At 39.6% G+C, this 16,919-nt stretch overlaps 1 protein-coding gene across 5 annotated transcripts in view; it reads right to left on the reverse strand.

Annotated features, from left to right (window-relative positions):
* LAMA2 (laminin subunit alpha 2) overlaps window positions 1-16,919 on the reverse strand; it is a 515,739-nt gene that overhangs the window by 281,847 nt on the left and 216,973 nt on the right. For all 5 annotated transcript variants that reach the window (XM_050949373.1, XM_050949372.1, XM_050949374.1 and 2 more), the window contains exons 5-9: window positions 11,348-11,527; window positions 6,161-6,250; window positions 4,718-4,835; window positions 2,851-3,029; window positions 430-529 (exon numbers count right to left, since the gene is read on the reverse strand). In XM_050949373.1, coding sequence (XP_050805330.1) covers window positions 430-529; window positions 2,851-3,029; window positions 4,718-4,835; window positions 6,161-6,250; window positions 11,348-11,527 — 667 coding nt within the window. The remainder of the gene's footprint in view (window positions 1-429; window positions 530-2,850; window positions 3,030-4,717; window positions 4,836-6,160; window positions 6,251-11,347; window positions 11,528-16,919) is intronic.

A 16,919-nucleotide genomic window follows, 5' to 3' on the forward strand; every position in this document is an offset into this window, starting at 1 on the left:
CAAGAGGACTAGAAAATCCTTTACAAGGATGCAACTGCATGCTGTGTGCTTCATGCATGCATCTTGCTTCCCAGCACAGAATCAGGAGACATGCTATAGGCTGAGTTTGGGGGGAGGTCTAGTGTGTGTGTACATTTGAATGCCAGTATCTATTACATTTCAGAGAACCATGGAATAATGGGAAAAGCCAACATAAAGAGAGTTCAGTTGGGAATATTCTTCCCAACGTGCACATGCCTGCAGGCTGCAAAACTGAAAGACAGTATGAGAGAACGCTGTGAGAGCGCAGGCGGATTAGTGACCATGTGAATGAATTAGCACTGGTCTGCTGTGAGGGCTGGCTTAGTGAAGGGAGATGATTTAGCTTTCATTTTAACAATGTTGTGCACAATGTTTAACACTGTAACTGTAATCTAACTGTAATCTTACCTCCTTCCACATGTTTCTCATCCTTGACACAAGTAGTATGTAAAGACCCAACTGGATCACAGGAACATGGCCGGCACGGGTTAGGGTCATCTGGTAATACCTAAATAAATAAATAAAAGTACAACAAAAAACAAAACCCAGTGAGTTTCAAAGCTAAATCTTACCTTTTAAATATTAGAAACTGGTACTTAATTTAAAAAAAACCCAACAACAACAAAATCAGGATTGAATCATACTGGGTTTAGGGTTTGTTTGTTTGTTTCAAATAAATGTGCAAGTTTTAACAAACACTGAAACAGCATTGTTCATTCAGTCTATTAGTTTGTTATTCAGTCTGCATGTTAATCTCAGCAAATTTTTACCAAAGAGACACTCAAGTAATTGAGGTCCCAAACTTAGTTTGTTAAAGAAAAACAGTTGTATATAAACTAATGTTAACAGAAATATTTTTATTGTTTTTTAATTACGGTGAGTGAAAGCATGCTTTAGCTTTTAAAGCTTTTTTGGTTTCTAGTAGTTCAGTTACACAGTCCAAGATGAGTGAAAAACAATAACTACAGGATAAATGAAGAAAAATGAACACTAGACAATTGAACAATTTGCTTTCACCTTCCCTTTTTTCATCTTAGAAAAGGAACCAGACAAGACCCAGATGTTATTATGCCTGGGACAAAAAGTAAAAAGTTCAGAGAACTCTAGATGTCCAGATTCCATCATTCTTTTTTTCCTGAGGGCAGCAGAGGATTTACATGGAAGGGGATGGAATTTGTATTGATTATGACTGGCAAGTGCAAACATATTTCCCTCTGTAAGTACCTCCATCATTTTGGGACCCTATGTAGCTGTTCATTTCAAGTGTCCTTAAGGTCAGTTGACCTCTACTTGGCGTTGGCTGATGAATAGGGTACAAGCAGTAAAGAGCTATCATATTGGTTGTAAAAGCTTATTAACACTTCCATTCTGTGCCTGATCCCCAACAACTCAGGGGACAAGACCCAGCACAGATTGAACCCTTTGTATCCTCACCCTTATTCCAAGATTCAGCATTTTTACCACTGATAAACCAGCATCTCTGAACACTGAAAGCTGCTAAAGCCACACTGAAACTTGAGAATGTTTTCACAGTCTTTTTCCATTATTAGGAAGAGAGAACATTCTCGTGGTTAAGACAAAGACGTTAGAGTGGTATTTTCAAAAGTGCCTAAGTGACTTCAAAGCACAATTCTTATTGACAGTTAATGGAACTTGTGCTCCTATATGTCATTCATTCATTTTTGAAAATACCACCATATGACTTGGGACGTGAGAGTTCTATTCCCAGGCTGGCCATACTCTTTCTTTGTGACCTTGGACAAGTCATTTAGCCCTACATTTTCAAAAGCCTGGCCTTCCTACTGTATTTTCAAAAGCTTGTCCACATTTTCTATACTCGCAGTTGATTGTGGACACAAAAATTAGTAGTTGGAGGACTGCTTATATTTTGCTCCAAAATCAGTTTAACCATCCAGAGACCAAAACTCTTTCTTCTATATGCTTTAAAGACAAAGTCCAACCTTGCTATATAGGGGGAATTTTTAATTTTGTTCATTTGTTGTTAGTCTCCATGGTAGTAGAGGGAAGAACAATCAGGCCCAGTGGCCAAACTTTGCTGAACTGAGGGCCACAATGATAATGTACCAGGAACCTCCAGTCACCCAAGAGGCACACATAAACAGAATAGAGAGCAGCTCTCTGGATCTTTAATACAGAGTGACGACAGCCCATGGAGCTAATCGATCCCAGTATGTCATGCTTCTTCTCATGGCCTCAATTCAAACTGAGATGGAGCATCACCTTCTGGAATTTAGCGTAGCATTTCCACAGACCGTATCTCTTTCTACTGAAGTGGAAGGCATCCCCAGGATACATTGTAGAATTTTGTTGATTATGTCTGGTTTGCAACTGCATTTTGGCCATGCCTGATAAAGGTCAGGAGATGCTAACAGATTGATTTAGAAGTACTACTACATTATATTTTAAGATCTTAAACAAATTAGAGATTCTCTTTTCTCCCAATTTCCTCACTACCCCCAACAACTACAGAAATATCTCTCTGCTTTCTGAGAATGTATGCTGAAATTCTCTATGATGCAAAAGCTGTGTTTACAGGAGTTCATCATCCTTTAATTCAAACTGAAGTATTAGCTGGAGGCCCTGACCTTAAGTACATTCCTTCATATCAACACAATTTGCTTTCATATTCCTGTGAACATCTACTTTACAGATTTCCAACTGTGAAAGGCGACTAGTTTGCTGTCAGATTTAGAACTTAACCTTCATAAAATAGCAATCAAAAGTGTGTCTTCTCTACTTAATAACCTAACTCCCCACACAGAAGTGATAGCTTGAACTACACAGAAGCGATAGCAGAGCATACTTTACCCCTTTCGGCCTGAAGTAGCCATCAGTGCAGGTCTCACAGTTTATGCCTGCAGTGTTGTGTGTACAATTAATACACACTCCACCCCCAGTGTATTCTCCATGGATATTCAAACTCTGATTTCTGTCTGCAACAATCTGATCATAGTAACATTCCTTAGTCTTCCCATGACAATTGCATTCTGAAAAAGAGACAACTATAATAGCAAACCTCACATCCAGGCTACAGACATTCAGAAATAAAATTTTTACTGAAGTCTTAACAGCATTATTTCATCTTTTTGACATCTATGCCATGAACATTGAAACAAATAGCACCTTTACTCATGAGCATACCACTTCTTCAGCTCTTAAATATAATAAGGTCCACTCACAAATGGTGCCTGGAGTTCCTTCAGATAATATTTCTTTCTAGGAGTCTTGTCTTTGGAAAAAGCCCTAAAAGCTCATTTTTAAAAAAAAAAAATGCTGCAATATGCCATTTTAAATTGGTGATCTCATAACATTTTGCTGAATGCACATGTTGCTCATGAGAAAGTTGGATAGTACAAGACAAGAAGAAGATACAAGAACTACAAAGAATCTATTGAAATGTTAAAACTGTTAGCTATATTAATACTCATCAAAAGCTAAAAAGGAAGCTCAATGGAAGTACTTCATCTACATATAATGCATGTTGGAGATGGTCAGAACAGAGACTTTGAATCCAACTCCCTTCAAATTTCAGGGCAGTTCAAATTTGAATCTTCAGATCCAAAATTGCCCCCTTTGGCTTTTGTTCCATGCTGGACCCAAAATTACAGGAGAACAATATTCTGGTTTGTTTCATGAGATTTCCAGTATTAAAATGTGTAAAACAGTCTGCAAGATTTCAGCACTATTGAATCAACCCTTTTACCATGATTTGGCCTCAGATCCCCAACCTTAGGCTCAACTTAACCGGGATCTAAATTCCACTTCCCTGGCCAACCTCTAATATTTTCCTGTGTGTTATAAACAAGTTTGGTGCCTGGTTTGTATATAAGTAAAATTTTGGTAATTATCATTTCTAAATTTTAATAAAGAGGAATCCCTAATCCAAAGCCCACTGAACTCAGAGGGAGTCTTTCCATTGACTTCAGCATGCTTTGGATCAGACCCTATGGGCTCATTTGCACTATTTAGGTATAGCCCTGGACCTAAAGGGCTGCAAAAAGCATTAGAATAAATGCATCTGCACTCCTGTAGCCATATGAACATTCATGTACAGTAGTAGCATTGCATTTTAATAGGTTCAGAAATTAAGGTAGTTTGTGAACATCAGTGTTAACTATTACTATTAGAGATGGGAGAAATTCCAGCTTTTTGAACCTTGTTTTTATTTCAAACCAGAATGAAAAGTTGAATATCAATATTTTTCACAAAATGTAAATTTTGAAAAAATGATTTGGAAATATCAAATTATTTCATTAGATAATGTTGAAACATTTCATATAAATATATAAATATCTTAGTCAAAATGAACTGAATTGAAATTAACTATCTTTACCTTATCAAAACAAAATGAGAAAGTCAAAACAAATTGGTTTGATATTCTCCTGTGCCAATTTTGATTAAATTTTCAATTCTGAAAACATTTCAATTTTGACAAAACTCCATTATTTGGTGGAAATCTGTTTAATCAAAACTTTTTCAACCACATGTATTTATTATGTGGTAAAAAAATAGCAAAGTGGATCTGAACAACATGTGGTTTACATTTACAATCATTTGCAAGTGTTATTTTGAAGTTAAATGAATTCTGCAGAGTCTTAAGGACTAAATACTACTCAGAGCTGATCAGGAGTTAAGCTAACACTTTTTTATTTTGCTTTGCTTTTTTATAACTTACCTTCACACTCAGATTTGACCAGGAATGTCCCAGCTCGCCAGGGCTTTTGATTAAAACCGGGACAGCAATGATCACAACTTTCTCCACATGTGTTGTGCTCACATTGACAAGTCGATCTCTAATTGACATTAAAAAAAAGAAAACAAAGTATTAACACAGCATGATGTTAGAACAAAGCAAAGAGAAGAGCTCTGAGACAGGTGGAGGTTAGGAATACATGCAAACCAGCCCACCTTTGACTGACACTCTCTCTTATATTACCCTGTTTTCTTCAGTGGTCCTTTAAAATCTATTCATCATATTTTTATAATGATCTTAAATATTTGACACCTGTCCCCTTCCAGCAATACATTTATGCAAATTATTGCAAACAAAGTGATCTACACCAGATTCCATGTATATTTCATTTATTTTTTCTATGTATTATTTAACACAATTCGGACAAATATTTGCATAGTGGCAGAATAGGATACTTCATCCCACTGCAACCCCTCTCTGTGTTGCATAGGCAGAACATCGAAACAGAATTTTCTAGAGAACCCTTTCTGAGTCTGCAATGTTACCATCACTCTTCCAAGGCAAGCCCAATGGATAGGCATAGCTCTAAGGTTCTGGTGGTAGTATGACAGCTGTTCTTTGAGAATAACTGCAGAAATGGTGCAGCATTTCTTATGCAGATCTTATGAAAAAGGCTTATAAGAATAAAACCAACAGGATTCTATAGAAATTATTCAGAACTATAGATATTTTTACAGAACAAGATTTTTCTAGAGGGCTTTTGAAATATCCTATTTCACTTTATAGCAGGGATATGATTTTCTATTAAATTATATAGGATGGTTCAGAATCCTATATAAAGATTATTATTTTCTATAAAATTCTACAGGATTTCTCCATAAAGGAAACCTGGGTGTGATCTCACCCTGTTGCATGCTAGTAGCATTATAGTAAATTCAGCAATTTCATTTCACGCATGTGTATGGAATTGGGAAGAAGCTGGAGAATCAGTCTTACACTGAATTCTTTACTTGATTATGTTCTGATAGAGTTGAACTTGAGTGGAAAGCTAAAAATATAGAAGAAATTATAACCATTAAATTGTTGATGTTTGTTTGTTTAAGAAGAATCGTGATTAATACCATGGAAGGAATAGAAAGACTGAGGGCTTTCAGTCTCCAAAGCTAAATCATGTAACTTGCTGTCAGAGCTGGAGAGTTTTCAAAATGAATGGATTTATTCAACATCTTTTTTTTTTTAAGAGAAAATCGTTCACTGTTACCGTGATGGTGGATTTCAAAGTTCATCATTCTGACTGCCAATGTTATTTCACCCTGGCACAGGTTTTGGTTATATTGTGGGGAACAGACATCAACTCACAGAACTCTGTCAGTGGGGAATATTCATTTTCTACACCATGAACAAGGAATCTAGAAATATACATACGTTAGTTGCTGGATCCAAAGGACAAGCCCTTGCATGGCCAGAACAGATACACATGCCTCCAACAGATATATCTTTTACAGAATAGTAATACTGTAAGACAAAACAGAGAAGGATTTGCCAAATGGATTGCAAGCTGCAGGTGGCCAAGTACTGAAACTGCTTATTTTATTTCCTTTTTATGTATTATAAATACAGCAGATGGTAGATAGGTAACTGCTTCCTGAACATCAGATTCGGGCCTCAGTGAAAAAGAAAAGGGATCAAATTCTCTGCTGGTGTAAGTTGTCATTATTCCATTAAAGTCAGGGGAAAGGCACCAATTTATAAACCATAGAATTTGGCTCACAGTTTATATACAGCATACAGATATAGAAAAAATAAAGGCTAAATATTCACAACATAAAAAAGCAGGTCATATATGTAGATTTTACACCTGTGAAGGAAGAAAGCTCAGAACACATGATGAAAATACACTGATAGTAATAGTACAAAATTACTCAGCAAATACATACTATGTATTAAAGAAAGAACTCTCTTTTTTTTTTTAAACAAATGCTATCTATCAAAGGCCTTTGGTCATCTCAAAAGGTAATGTTTTGGCATGCCCCAGACAGTGAGAAGTACAGTTAAAATTTCCAGCTGGTCTGCAGATTGACCTGATAGGAAATGGGGGTGGAGAGAAGGGAGAGTTCCCTCTCCTGTTTAATAATATGGAATATCAGGGCTGGAAAGGACCTCAGGAGGTCATCTTCTAATCCAACCCCCTGCTCAAACTAGGACCAATCCCCAGACGCCAAAATGGCCCCTTCAAGGATTGAACTCACAACCCTGGGTTTAGTAGGCCAATCTCAAACCAATAACCTATCCTCATACTTATAGTTTGTCAGTCCACCCATTGATGATTCCCTTCTGATTTTGGTGGGGCTAAATGGCCCAGACAAAAGCCAGGAATGCATCCATGGTAGTGAAAAAATACTTGCAAGACCCTTCACATAAACAGGCTTCAGTAGGGCTAAACTGCTTATATATGAGAGAGATTTATGGCTGGTCTTGCAGATTCCACACTAGAACCCCCAGATGCATATAACCATACAAAACTTAATTGGCAGTAGCATAGCTGCACAAGATTCTGTAGAAGACTGAAGACAAGGTCTGGCTTGGCAGGGACCTCTCACCAAGCTTAATTACACTGAAAATATCCCCTAACTAAGCTGAACACACTCACTCTTAGTCTTTCCTCAGATGGAAGTCTTCACATTACTCTGATATTTGTCATTGCCTGTCTTTGCACATCTTATATTTCTGCCATATCCTTTTCCCAAGGAGGGATCAGAACTGAACACTGTTCTTCAAATGAGGACACACCACTGATTTACCTAAAACAGAAGTGGGCAAACTATGGCCCACAGGACTGTCCTGCCTTGCCCTTGAGCTCCCAGGTGGGGAGGCTAGCCCCTGGTCCCTCCCCTGCAGCCACGCCACTGCATGGGCAACACTCAGGTTCCTACTGAGCAGCATGGCAGTGTGTCTGGCTCCAGCCAGGGGGCATGGCTGCCAGACATGCTGCTCTGAGCAGCATGGTAAGGGGGTGGGAGTCAGGGGTTTGGATAAGGGGTGGAGGGTCCCGAGGGGCAGTCAGGGGACAGGCAGCAGGAGGTGGTTGGATGGGGTGGAGGTTCTGGGGGATGGTCAGGAGATGAGGAGGATTGGATAAGCATGAGAGTCCTGGGGGTCCTGTCAGGGGGGGTGGGTGTTGATAGGGGTGAGTGGATGGGGAGCGGGGGGGGTTGGATAGGCGTGGGGTCCTGAGGCACCTGTCAAGGGGCAGGGCTGTGGGTAAGAGTCAAAGAAGTCAGGGGACTTGGAGTGGGGAGTTGGAGAGGGTGTGGGAGCCTGGGAGGGGGCAGTTAGGGGACAAGGAGCAGGGGAGGTTGGATGGGTGGGAGGTTCTGAGGGGTGCAGTCAGGGGGCCAGAAGTGGGAGGGGTGAGATGGGGGCGGGGGCCAGGCTGTTTGGAGAGGCACAGCCTCTCCGTACCTAGCCCTTCATACAGTTCTGCAATCCCAATGTGGCCCACAGGCCAAAAAGTTTGCCCACCTCGACCTAAAGGCATTATAATACTATTAGTATTACTTTCCATTCTAACATTTTTTAAACCACTGGTGCATCTTGAAGAAAGCCTTTTCACTGAGCTATTGCAATGTCTTTTTTCATGAGTAGTTACAATTAATTTTAAACCAGCAAAAATATATGAGCAGTTCAAATAATTCCTTCCACTGTGCATTTGTCAAAAGCTAATTTCAACTGCCATCTTGTTGACTATTCACCTAGTCTGGTTAGCATCCACTGAGGCACCTCACATTCTTCTATAATCTTGGCTAGCCTGTGTAATTTTGGGTTATTTTCAAATGTTGCTAATTTACTACTCATCCCCTTTTCCAGGTCATTAATACATTAAACAATAGAAGATCTAGTATGTAACCTTGGGCACATATTGAAAATTGTTAAACTGTTGCCATATTGAAAATTGACCATTTTTGCCTAACCTTTGTTTTCTGTCACTTAGCCTAAAGTTTACTTTAAACATGTGTCAGTCAATATGGCCCCAAAGGGGCTGTTCAGGCAGCAGGGAATGGGTGGATGGGACACAAGGGAATCTTTCCCCTGTCCACAACATCTGGATGCAGCAACCACAGGTAGGAAGTAGTATAGAAACCACTGTGCTAGTTCTAACTACCTGTGAATCTCCTACTGGGGCTTGAGCAGCACAAGGCGGCCTTAGCTAGAGGATTCAGTTGTCAAACCTGTTTAGTTTAGATCAGCTGTGCATCCTGTCTTGAGATATGAGCAATTAGCTTCCAGAATATTACTGTCTACAGTTAAGAACTATTAAAATAAATAACACTCAAGCAATGGAAGAATCATTGTTTCACCTTAAAGACATATTGTCAGTAAGTGGGGAAGGATAATCAGATTTTGACCTTAGGATTTACGAGGTTTATTTTCCCCTCATAAAAATTATTTCAAGTCTCTCCCCCACACCCAAACTGTCAAGTTTACCTAGTTGCTAGCTGGTGTTCACACAGCTGGGAAGTTTCCTACAAGCACTAGTGTAACACCAAAGTCCTGAAACTTCAGTTACCAAATGGAATATGTCTTCGAAATGACAACATATAGAGTAAAACACTAAACCGTGCAGAGATGAGAATGAAAGCACTGCACGCCCCCTTTTCTTATACACTAAAACGTGTTTTAAAACTGATATGATTAATAATAATGAGAGAAATCTCTTGAACAGGGGTGGCTCCTGACACAAGCATGCCAAGCGCTTGCATGGGGTGGCATGCTGTTGGGGGCACTCTGCCAGCTTGCCTGTGGAGGGTCCGCTGGTCCTGCGGCTCCGGTGGACCTCCCACAGGCTTCGATGGAGCCGCAGGACCAGCAGACCCTCTGCAGGCACACCTGCAGGAAGTCCACCGGAGCCGCAGGACTGGTGACCGGCAGAGTGCCCCCTGCGGCATGCCGCCGTGCTTGGGCCGCCCCTGCTCTTGAATTAAAATGTTAAAGCCAGTATTGTGCAATGATCCAAAGGATATTGAGGGGATGGCATGAGGAGCAAAAGACATTATCTGACAAAGCAGCAAAGAATCCTGTGGCACCTTATAGACTACAGACGTTTTGGAGCATGAGCTTTCGTGGGTGAATACCCACTTCGTCAGATGCATGTAGTGGAAATTTCCAGGGGCAGGTGTGTGTATATATATATATATGCAGGCAAGCTAGAGATAATGAGGTAGTTCAATAAGGGAGGATGAGGCCCTGTTCTAGCAGTCAAGGTGTGAAAACCAAGGGAGGAAAAACAGGTTTTGTAATTGGCAAGCCATTCACAGTCTTTGTTTAATCCTGAGCTGATGGTGTCAAATTTGCAGATGAACTGAAGCTCAGCAGTTTCTCTTTGAAGTCTGGTCCTGAAGTTTTTTTGCTGCAGGATGGCCACTTTAAGGTCTGCTATAGTGTGGCCAGGGAGGTTGAAGTGTTCTCCTACAGGTGTTTGTATATTGCCATTCCTAATATCTGATTTGTGTCCGTTTATCCTTTTCCATAGCGACTGTCCAGTTTGGCCGATGTACATAGCAGAGGGGCATTGCTGGCATATGATGGCGTATATTACATTGGTGGAGGTGCAGGTGAATGAACCGGTGATGGTGTGGCTGATCTGGTTAGGTCCTGTGATGTTGTCGCTGGTGTAGATATATGGGCAGAGTTGGCATCGAGGTTTGTCGCATGGATTGGTTCCTGAGCTAGAGTTATTATGGTGTGGTGTGCAGTTACTGGTGAGAATATGTTTCAGGTTCGCAGGCTGCCTGTGGGCGAGGACTGGCCTGCCACCTAAGGCCTGTGAAAGTGTGGGATCATTGTCCAGGATGGGTTTTATATCCCTGATGATGCGTTGGAGACGTTTTAGCTGGGGACTGTATGTGATGGCCAGTGGAGTCCTGTTGATTTCTTTCTTGGGTTTGTCTTGCAGTAGGAGGCTTCTGGGTACACGTCTGGCTGTATTGATCTGTTTCCTTATTTCCTCCTGCGGGTATTGTAGTTTTGAGAATGCTTGGTGGATTTTGTAGGTGTTGGTCTCTGTCTGAGGGGTTAGAGCAGATGCGGTTGTACCTCAGTGCTTGGCTGCAGACAATGGATCATGTGATGTGCCCGGGATGGAAGCTGGAGGCATGAAGGTAGGCATAGCGGTCGGTAGGTTTTCGGTATAGGGTGGTGGTAATGTGACCATCACTTATTTGCACCGTGGTGTCTAGGAAGTGGACCTCCCATGTAGATTGCTTTTACAGATCCAGACTAACACGGCTACCCCTCTGATATTATCTGACAACAATCTCCTGCAGATCATCTGCACAATAATCCCACAAATCTTTACAGCCAGAGTTGCACTGCTACTGGTTCTTCAAGTTAATAACACCATTAAACAGAAAATATAAACAAACTTTCCCTTCTGCTAAGGTGAAAAAAAAAACTGAAGAAAGGGGAACCATTTATTTGCCACTACGAGTTTGACAGCTAACTGAAGTTATTCATATTCTGCCAAGATTTCTTGTGGTGATCAAAGGCAGATACAGTATTAGTAAGGATAGTCCAGCATCTATTATACAATTCTGCGTCTTTACCAGAACTTACCCTCCTTGTAACTATGTGGTCAATTTCACTGGGATCTTTGTGTGCAAACATCATTAAATCAGCATTCAGTGTCCGTATCCTCTGAAACCTCAGTCGAATAAAGCGAGCTGAGGTGAATTCCAGCAATACTCGGGAAGGATCATCAGCACTAGGTCGTCCATTGATCAATGATGTGTGAATCTAAAGACAGAATTATTGAAATGATCAGGTTAAATGAATATTGCTTGTGAAGATACCAGCAAATGTCACGGTTATGGTGTCAAACCAGATAAGGAGGCAGGTGAGCATGTACTATTTCAAACATTTTCTTTTTTAGAAAGCAAATATCGCCCTGCCCACCCAAAAAACTATTTATTGTATATTGAACAGCTTTTAGCACAACTGACTCCAACCAATATATAAATCATAAATAATAATATGTCCAAACCTAAGGCAGATAACTTCTCCTGTTCTAGACTGATCTCCTATTAAGTCTTTAAGCAAGAAATTTAAGAAAAGGGATTACAGGGGAAGTGTTCTAGGAAAAGTTCTGCCAGAAGAAAACATCACATGTAATAAAATACTATTCTTGAGCACTTGTGGAAAACCAAAACATTTTACTCTATGGTCGGGAGTGTTAACTTTTGATTGGTGTGACTTTATTAGATGATTTCTTGAGGTCCCTTCCAGAAACTACATTCTATTATTCTATTACTAGCTGATGAACAAAAAGAACATGACTGCATTTTCAGATCCCAGACTGAATATGCAGGGCTGGAGTGGAGAATGAAGGAGTTGTAGTTAAGTGATCATGATAGGGTTAACTAGGTTGCCCAGATTGTTACAGGATATAGAGCCATGCACCACTCCTCCCTGACTTCCTGTTTTGAAAGTAAGAGTTTTCTCCCTCCCACACACACTTTTGAGGCAGTGGAATAAAGCAAATTCCTGTCTACAGTCCTGTCTTGTTTTGTTGGACTGAGCAGTTGCTTTACAAAGGATTTGTCTGTATTATTTTTATGACTATCCTATTCACCTGAGTTCACCTGTTTGATATAATCCTGCCTGACTGAATGGAATTAAATCAAAGGGTGCTGCCAGAGGGGATGCAAACAGAGAACAATACAAGGACCAAGATCAGTTACCACCAGAGAGCATATCAAGGGTTTTTATGGAAACAACAGGGGACCTATTTGTTGGGAAATGCCCACCTACGTGTCTCCAAGCATGCTGGCAGGTTAATTTTTCTCAGTTCTGAACCTCTGATCAATGGGGCACTAAACTATTAAAGAGCCTAACCTTGAGAGAAAGGAGGTGTGAGCAGGCAGCAGCTGTTCAGAGGGAAAACGTGAATGTGAGAGAGAGAGAACTGCAGGGGAACATGCTTCCAGACTCTCTTTTCCAGCCCAGCGACAAAGTTAGCTGGCCTAGGTGGTAACTACCAAAACTTGCAAGGGAAGGATAAAGTTTAGGTGAGACCAGATACCTATAGATTTTTGTTGTTTAAACACTTATCTGCCTGTTGTGTACTTTTGGATGAATAAACAAAACATTTGGAAAGAGGGAGGCTGACACCCTGGTATTTAGTCAGAGAGTGGTAGAATCGTAGGACACCACCTGGAGAGTGGTGAAGGTAGCAGAACCTGCCACCTGAGGGATACCCTTCAGAGGAGCTGCAAAGGGGCTGTATAAGATGCCACTCAGCCCGTAGCTGTGACAGCATGCTGGGAATGGGGTTTTCTGTAGCCTTGTGGGAAGAGTGCGGAGAAAGTGCCTACAGGAGAGACTGGGAGAGAGATTACAGATGTCCGAGAACCAATACAGTTAGCAACTAGGAATGACACTTTTTTTACTTACAAAAAGACCAAGTTGACTCTGGAAGTCATTGTGACATGGACACGGATCCCCCATAACTGTAGTTTTATGGAATGCCTTTTCAGAATAAAACTACACTTTAAAAGGCTCAAGAGGTCTATCTGCCACGAACCCACTTCTTCTGCAAGCTAACACAGTAATAGTAATGATTTCCAATTATACTGCATCCTTCATACAGAATGATCATTAAGTACTATATAATCCAATTTTAAATCTATATAGGCATCACTTCACATGCCCAATGAAACGTAGTCACCTCTTTGGTGAAATGTGGTGCCTGTTAAACATTGCATACAAACACTACACCTCGGTATAGGAGAATAAGTGAGTATTATTTTATCAAATTGAATGTGTAGGGGGAATTTTAGGTAGGCAAAATGTAATTACCCAAATAATTTCTCCTTCTTTTCAGCATCTGGGAAGAAATCATTAATTTCCCGCAAGAAACATTTTAGAATCTCCATTAATAGTGCAAACTAAGATGTTCCTACTTCTTAGAAGAGAACAGGAAAGAACTAAAAGTACCCAGGAAACATTTGCCATTAAATCAGGAATATGAAGCTAGAATTTTAACTATGACTCATTTAAATAGGTATTTTTTAAAAAGAAGTTTCAGCTCTAGACAGATAAAATTTTGTTTCAATTTAACAATTTTATAATAAGATGTTAGTGTTTCTCAAGAGCATACTTTCATTTTTTCAAACTCTTGCACTTACTGAAAGCACTATTAGCATGCTGGATGATAATCAATGAAAAAGGAAGATGTGGTCCTTGCCCAGGGTCAGCCCAAGGTGTTTGCCACCATGGCAAAACACCTCATGCTTTTCTCATCTTGCAGTTGCATTGATTAATAATTTATTCAACAGGCCGTTTATTTCAATGGAGCATTTGCTGAATTAGGTACTATTCAATACAAGGGCATCAGAATCTGGCCTGATATCTGCAGTGACAGCTGTATGTCCTCAAATAGCTACCAGATAAACTCTTTTCTGGATTCATTTTGGAGTCTAAGCTCTTTTACAACTACTGCATATCGTCTGCTTAAACCTTACTCACGTTTACCGTTCCTTGTTCTTCCATTTCTAATAGATCTTGTGCTTGGAGTAGAGAAAAATCCCAATGATGACCTTAAAGCTTTCTGTAAAGCACCTGCAGTTTCAAAGGGGACTTTTTCTCTTTTTGTTTAGATTAATAAAATAGACACAACACTTGTGCTTCATATGGCAGTATGGTTTCAGCTTAAAATCAACGCATATTTCAACAAATAAGGTTGTTTCTTATTTTAAATCATGCACATTTTCTCATTTAAATTAATAAACCATATGAAAGCTACTCGAGGAATTCAACAAAACAGTATTTCTTCTACTCACAGCTTTGGAATTTGAAGTGAGCTACTTTGCCAAGCCATCTACTGAGTGCAGTCAGTCCCAAGCTGTTTCGAGGATATAAAAAAAACCCCAGCTGTTTGGCTATGTTGTTTGAAATCTTCATGTTTACTTTCCTTTCAAATAAACTAAACCACTGGCTGGGATGTTTTCACTGGTTCATATCTATCTGCTGATGGTTAAATAAACTAGTCTAGGTCCTGATTTTACTGGAAGTTGTAATTCTTTTGTAAAAGATGAATGCATCTCAGTGGAACCTGTCGCAGAGATGCATTAGGAGAATACCAGACCTTCAAAATAACCTTTGTTTACCAACATAGCACCCTTTTGTTCCACTCCTCACCAGTTTGCTTTGGATTTCAGAGTAAAGCCATTGGCATATCAAGCCCAGTACTCTACCTAGGGCAAGACAGTCGGGAGTACTTGAGATATTTCTGAGGAAGATGAATATCCTCCTTTATGCACCTTACCAGTAGTGCAATGGAGGGGAAAATTCCTTTCTGGCCCCTGCAGGAAGCTTCTGTCGTGAAGCATAACAATAAATTATTGAGGAGTGGGAGGCAGACATTTTATTCTTAAAATTATTAAAAGCAAGACATAATGTGAAATAATCCTGAAACATTATGCAAAAGTATTAAATATATGAAGATGGACAATAAGCAGTATAACAGTCAAATGAGTTTTATACAGTTTTTTGTGTAGATCCCATTTGCTGGTTATCCAAATATTTTAGCTCAGCTACAACATATCTGGTTTAATCCACCATTTTTTCCCAATTATTTCTACTGGTAGTTTTATTTGCTGCAGCCTTTAATGATGGAATAAACCCATTGTAAACAATTCATTTTCAACTCATTTAAATTACTATTGGCAAATCAATCCCTTAGCAGCTAGTTCATGGAGCCTAAAGAAAAAACTCTGTGGGTGTTTCTTAGTATGAGCTTTTAAATTAGGAGCCTAAGCTCATAATTTCAGACATCATTAGAGTTGTTTTCAAAACAGAAAAAAAAATAGACTGGAAGCACATGTAACAGATGATTTCTATCCAGATGATTTCTCACAGCCTGTGTCATAATGTTCCTACATAAAATAGTTAGAATTCCTTTCTCTGTATAATACACTGTGTATTAAACAGAGTGTACAGCATTTCTAATAAACATCTGACTCTCTTAGTAAATTAATAGTTTATTATACCAAAGACCAGTTCCTGTTCTATGTATTGTTAATGAGTACAGAGCTGTTTGAAATGCAATGCTTTAAACTTGCAGAAAAATGTCAACGGCTGTGCATGAAGACTCTACCTCAGCTAACTCATTCCCCCAAAGAATACACGCAAATATCAGCTTAATGAACTGTTTAGCAAATACTATTGTGTCATTGACAGCTATGCCCTACAGCTTAGGCTAAGTAGGACTTCCTCTCTTCAGTTCTACTTTGCTTGCTTTTCACATATTCTAGTTCCAGTTGCACCTGAAACTTAAATTGCTTCCCCTAGCCATTCCTCTTTTACAGTACTGCAGTTCTCATATTTGTCATTTTTGGATGAAAAATAATTTGTCAGAGACATTGTCCTCCACGAGATATTTAAACAGATTGTTCCTTGTCAAAGCAATGATTATTAATAAATCATAGTATAATATGGAATTCAATTCTCCTGAAAGCATATTTGTCGTTTTCATTTTTTTATTTTTCCTTTGTTGCTGCAGCAGCTAAGAGGAAATATTACATTAGGTTGAAAGTTTCAGCAACAGTTGTGCATATCTAAACCCATAAAGGATTTAGCCAATAGATACGAGGTACCATACTCTTACAAAGACAGTACAGCTTGGTTCTGTACTATTGACTTCTCAGAACATACTTGTAAATGTAAATCTCATTCATATCACTCTGGAGACTCCTTAAACCCTTAAAAAAGGCTCTTGCTGCCTTTTTGTTCAAGACTAAACAGCAGAATGTGCTAAATTGGTTGGGAAAAAGCCTGAAGGCTCATCTCTTACAGGAAGTACAATTTTCTCAAAAATGCAAAATTCTGAAGCCCTTTTTAAATTGGGTTGTTTTTTTTAAGGAGATTGGTAAAAGGCTCTAGAATCTTCAACCTCCAGATTGCCAGTTTGAACCTTTGTCAGTTTGTCAGCAATTCAAAATTATCGTTTGTTGGCTATTTGGTGCTTGATCCAAATTCTATTAAAGATATTGGGGATCAGGCCCTTGATCCCTCTGAAAAATTAATTGGTGGTGTCAGTCCAAGTTTACAGATGTCAACATCGCAAAACTACTGCCTAAACTGGTAGCTTTAGCAGTCAGGCTAAGGACTGAAGGTGTGGCTACACTGC

This window comes from Gopherus flavomarginatus, chromosome 4 (assembly GCF_025201925.1).
Source record: "Gopherus flavomarginatus isolate rGopFla2 chromosome 4, rGopFla2.mat.asm, whole genome shotgun sequence".
NCBI classification, from domain to species: domain Eukaryota; kingdom Metazoa; phylum Chordata; order Testudines; family Testudinidae; genus Gopherus; species Gopherus flavomarginatus.